General features: G+C 44.9%; 1 protein-coding gene across 1 annotated transcript; it reads right to left on the bottom strand.

The window, feature by feature from the left end:
* Window positions 1-3,704: 3,704 nt before the first annotated feature.
* Window positions 3,705-4,549, bottom strand: LOC103777117 (myosin-8-like; the record flags this gene model as incomplete). Its single annotated transcript, XM_008944656.1, is given in 3 exon segments — window positions 3,705-3,860; window positions 4,456-4,492; window positions 4,494-4,549. Coding segments are annotated over 3 exon segments (249 nt in total), but the record flags the coding sequence as incomplete, so codon positions are not given.
* Window positions 4,550-5,065: the final 516 nt, after the last annotated feature.

The raw sequence follows: 5,065 nt of genomic DNA, 5'->3' as shown, positions 1-5,065 counted from the left end.
CACCTGTCTTTGTTCTGTCCAGTGATGGACACAAGAGACTGGCCGGCCCATCTGGTTGGATTTTGTCCCCTCAAGTGTAATTCAGTGACAGTATGTGAGCCAGGAAGTTTCTGAAGCTTTAAAGCACCCATTTTTAAGGGAGACCTAGTTGCAGCCACCCAGAGGGAGATCCACCTCGGTGGCTCCATGCTGCCACTCCTGGCAACGGGAACCTTGGACAGTGGGTTTGATCAGCTGCTACCTGGCTGAGCTCCCTGTGACTGACAGGAGCCCACTGGAACTCTAAGCCAAGAAGAAGGCTGATAGGGCCTGTGTCCTCATAGCAATAGCCCAAATGGTGAGGCAACAGGCATAGTCACCATCCCAACCGATGTCTCTGGGCCCTACACCAGCACCTACCCTGGGGTCTCACCGCAGCTGGCATCCTTCGTGTGTCACCATTGTATGAGGCAGGTGTCAGTGTGAGGCAGCTTGCCAGTGCCTCATGGCTCCCTCGAACCCCTAAGGGCCGTTCTTCCTCAGTGTCAGCAAGCAGGCAGTTCCACTGTAATCCCTGCTAGTGCCTAACCCCATGGCACTAAGTTCCCATTCTAAGTCTAATAACAAAAATAATCTCATTGATATAGAAAAGTCTTGTTAGTCATAGAATCATAGAATGGTTTAGGTTGGTGGGACCTAAAAATCTAGTTCCACACTCTCTGTCATGGGCAGGGACACCTTCCACTAGATCAGTCTGCTCAAAGTCCCACCCAGCCTGGTCTTGAACCCTTGCAGAGATGGGGCATCCATGACTTCTCTGGGCAACCTGTTTCAGTGCCTCACCATACTCACAGGAAATAATTTCTTCCTAATATCTTCCTATTCTAAATCTATCCTCTTTCAGTTTAAAAACACTCCCTGACAAAGAGTCCCTCCTCTGCTTTCCTATAGGTCTCCTTTAAGTACTGAAAAGCTACAAGAAGGTCTCCTTGGATCCTTCTCTTCTCCAGGCTGAACAATATCACCTCTCTCAGACTGTCTTCACAGCGGAGATGGTCCAGTCCCCTCATCATCTTCATGGCCATCTTCTGGACCTGCTTGCTCAGATTAATGTCTTTCTTTATGCTGGGAGCTCCAGCGCTGAAAACAGTACTCCAGGTGGGGTCTCACGAGAGCAGAGTAGAAGTGGGGAATCACCTCCCTCTGCTTGCTGGCTACACTTGCTTTTGATGCACCTCAGGATATGGTTGGCTATCTGGGCTGTAGGTGCACATTGCTGGGTTGTGTCAAGTTTCTCATCAACTAACACCCTTCTCTCAATCAACTCATTATAAAACAGTCAAAATTTTTACACAAAATTCTTTCTCACAACAGCTTTTTTAGTGTGTGGGACTATACTTACACTCCTAATGTTACTTTCTGTCCTTGTTAAGAATGATGGTGCAGCAAGGAGAGAGCCTACTATGAGTTATCAGCATCCTCAAGTCTTTGCCAAAAGGAGTACAGTATAGCCCAGTGCAGTGTACTGTAGTATAGTTCTTCCTACTTGGTTTTGGTTTTGCTTTGGTTTATTTTTATATACTTCCTTATCATAATCTGCCTTCCTTTCACTAGTTCCCAACTGAAGTTTAAAAGGTGCAGAGTACCTTTCCCTGCCTCAGTTACCATGAAAGTGATATTATTATGCAGTGAACCCCAAGGCATGTCAGACCTGTACCATATATGATATTCACAAATCTTAACCTCAAACAGGTTTAGTAATATTTGTTTAACTACTACATAGTTATTAAAACAGCTTAACCTGCTTCAAGCCCAGACAAGTCCCAAGACCATGCACTACTAAGTCAGTACACACCCTCAAGCTTTTTGCTATTAATGGAAAAAAAATCATATTTACTGCTCTACATTAATGGAGATTTTAAGGAATTGAACCATCTTAGCACAGACAGAGAATGTTCAGATATTCACAAGGAGGAGTGAAAGAAGATAAACTGATAGCAAAGACAGTATCAGAAAACAGAGTCAGGCTGGTCCCTGTCATGAAGCATGAGTGCAGACAATAAAATGGAGTGGAAGAAATCTGAAGACTACTAGGGAACTGTAGGAAGCCTTCTAACTTGTGATGGGAAGGAAGAGCTAGGCTGGCATCAGTGCTGGATGTTAGATAGATTTATTAAGCATTTTCTGGCTAAGACCCAATGATCTGTGAAAAAGTTCATGCTCATCACTCTGTTAGATAGCAACAACAGAGAGATCTGGGGTTTCTGCTTTCACATACTCACTACTGACAGCAGAACAACCTAAAAATTACCGGTGTATTGGTTAGTTTGCATACTGGAGACAGATAATTAAAGACTCATTTTGATAATTCTGCCTTAGCCATACAGACATAGAGCTGTTGTCTGGCAGTTTCTAGAAGAGTGAGCAAAGCTCACTGGAAACTCACTTTACTCTTTGGAATCAAAGCATATGCTATGACAGTGGTTTCTACAGACAATGAATGAGGGACCACTGTCAGCCCACAGAACTTCCAAGAAAACCTCAAGAGCTCCAATAGCAGGATCACCTTTGAAAGCTTTATAGATTAACAGAGACAAAATTTTTGGAGACCATCTACCTTGGCATAGTGATGGTCTGCATGCCATCCCTGATCAAGAAGGTGCCAGCTTCCCCTGCATTACTTTCTGGTTGACAATGTAGCTCCAGGGAACTACAGTCACAGCCAGAGCTCTTTTTTTTTTTTTTTTTTTTTTTTTTTTGATTTGCCTTTTAGACAAGACCTAATCCAGGCATTATGCATCTGGAGAGCAAGCTATGGAACGCATAGACTGTAAACTCACAGGAGCAACTAAGAAGCCTCCATATTCTTCCCAAACCACATGTTCACCTCTCTGCTCTTGACAGGCAGCATCATTTTCCACCTCCAAATGGACTTGGAATAGAGGAGGTCCTCCCATCCCCCTAATGGATTTGCACTCCGCTGGCAATAAATAAGACTGTAAGAAAAGAGAAACCAAGCATGCTGTTACCCTCAGGTGTTCTTTGAACCTCTCTCTTTCTATACAGATCGGAGCTTTTGTACCATCTAGAAGATATCCGCACAGTTAGTAAATGCTGGTAGATTTCTTCTCCATGAACATGTCTAAGTTTCTTCTGAATCCATGTAAACCTTTAGTTCACAATGACAAGGAGTTCCACAGCTTAACTGCATAACTTGTGAAGAAACCACACTGAGAAATGCATGAGTTTTTTCACACAGTAATGCAGCTCATGTGGAAGACTTTGCTCCTGACAGGTAACTGTCAGCTCAGAGTCCGTGTTTTCATATGTGGCACTGCATCACGTTTTCCCACACACATAGCTTTGTGTTTATAACTGTACTGAATTTTGTATGCTGTTTAATGGTGCAGTTTACTCAGTGTAATGAAAACCTTCAGTGTTTCTTAGGTTTCACTCATTGTCCTTATTGCCTGGAATACATTCTATTACTTCATGTACAGAAAGGTTATAAACCAAAACTGTGCTCAAAGGCTATTGATGACACAGCCCTAACCAATGAAAAGAGGAACAAATTGAAACTAACATTCACAGCACATATGCGAAGGAAGCTACAGTCTTTATTCTCTACATATTGAGGTGGTTGGAAACACAAAATATGGAAGAAAGTGACCAAGAGGTTCACATTTTGTGCAGGCCTCCGGTCACTTCGCTGCCTCATGACATCCTCACTCCTCCTCTTCTATCTTCTTGCCATGAAACTCCCGGCTCTTCACTCGGAGCTTGTTGACCTGCGACTCTGCAATGTCAGCCCGCTCCTCGGCTTCCTCCAGCTCGTGCTGGATCTTGCGGAACTTGGAGAGGTTGACATTGGACAGCTCCTCCTGTGCAGGGAGAGGGAGCAGGTGGGAACGAGCACAGGGTAGGGGTTTTAATCCCAATGTCCCTCAGCCTTGCAGGGCTGTGGATCTTCCCTGGGGGAAGGTCCAGACCTTTATCCTCTAGCTACTGCTGCCCCCATGTAAGCCTCCCACAGACTTCCTCAACCTCCCTTATTCAGGATCCCACTGTGACAGGCTACACCAGTACTGTGGCACTCTTAAGAAGAAATATCGTCTGTTTGAATTGTCATTTCTTACTTACAATCCCACTACTTGCTGCCTAATTATGAGTGTGACTCTCTGCTGTTTATTACTAGCAGAGTCACGAATTTTAGCCAACTTCAGTCAGTAGATGGGCCCCTGGGACTGGGTTTCGGTTTGTTTATTCAAACCTCCTGCACCTGCCTTCAGTTTATCCCTGCCTGCAGGGTGCCCAAAACTCAGCAAGGCCTCATGACATGATAGTGAAGTGGCATGGCCAAGACTGTTGTGTCTCAGCAGTTTCTTTCATGCCCTTTCTCTGGTAGTCATACTCATCTCAGTCAGCATGCTGCCCCAACGGAAGGTGGCTCTTGCCCATTCACTGAGCGATACTTACAGCCTCCTCAGCTTGTCTCTTGTAGGATTTCACCTTCCTCCGCCGCGTCCACCAGATCCTGCAGCCGCAGAATATTCTTCCGGTCTTCCTCCGACTAGAGTGTTGGTAAGCAGGAAAGAGAAAGAACAATTGGTTCTGCATCAGGTGAGGTGGGTAATTTCCCTTTGAGGATGGTGTGTGCAAAATCTGAATTACTGGACTTCAGTAAAGCCTTTTACACCGTTTGCAGCGCTCTCATGAAAAAAAAAATCATAGGTTGTCACTAGTGGTGTTGCCCAGGGTTCAGTATTTGGGCTGATTCTCTTTAATATCTTTATCAGTTTTCTTCATTAAGAGATAGAATTCTCCCTCATCAAGTTTGCAGATAACACCAAGTTGGCCAGAAGTGTTGATCTAATTGAGGGTAGAAAGCCACCACAAAGGGTCGTGGACAGGCTGGATTAATGGGCTGAGGCCAATTGTATGAGGTTCAACAACGTCAAGTGCCAGGTCACACACTTGGGGAAGAGTGGCTGGAAATTTGCTTGGAAGAAAGGGACCTAGGTTTGCTGATCAACAGTCGACTGAAGGTGAGACAGCAGTGTGCCCAGGTGCCCAAGAAGGCAAATGA

The sequence above is a fragment of the Merops nubicus genome, unplaced genomic scaffold (genome assembly GCF_000691845.1).
Source record: "Merops nubicus isolate BGI_N331 unplaced genomic scaffold, ASM69184v1 scaffold2597, whole genome shotgun sequence".
NCBI classification, from domain to species: Eukaryota; Metazoa; Chordata; class Aves; order Coraciiformes; family Meropidae; genus Merops; species Merops nubicus.
The sequence above is the reverse complement of the archived record's forward strand: the minus strand, read 5'-3'. Positions and strand labels throughout refer to the sequence as shown.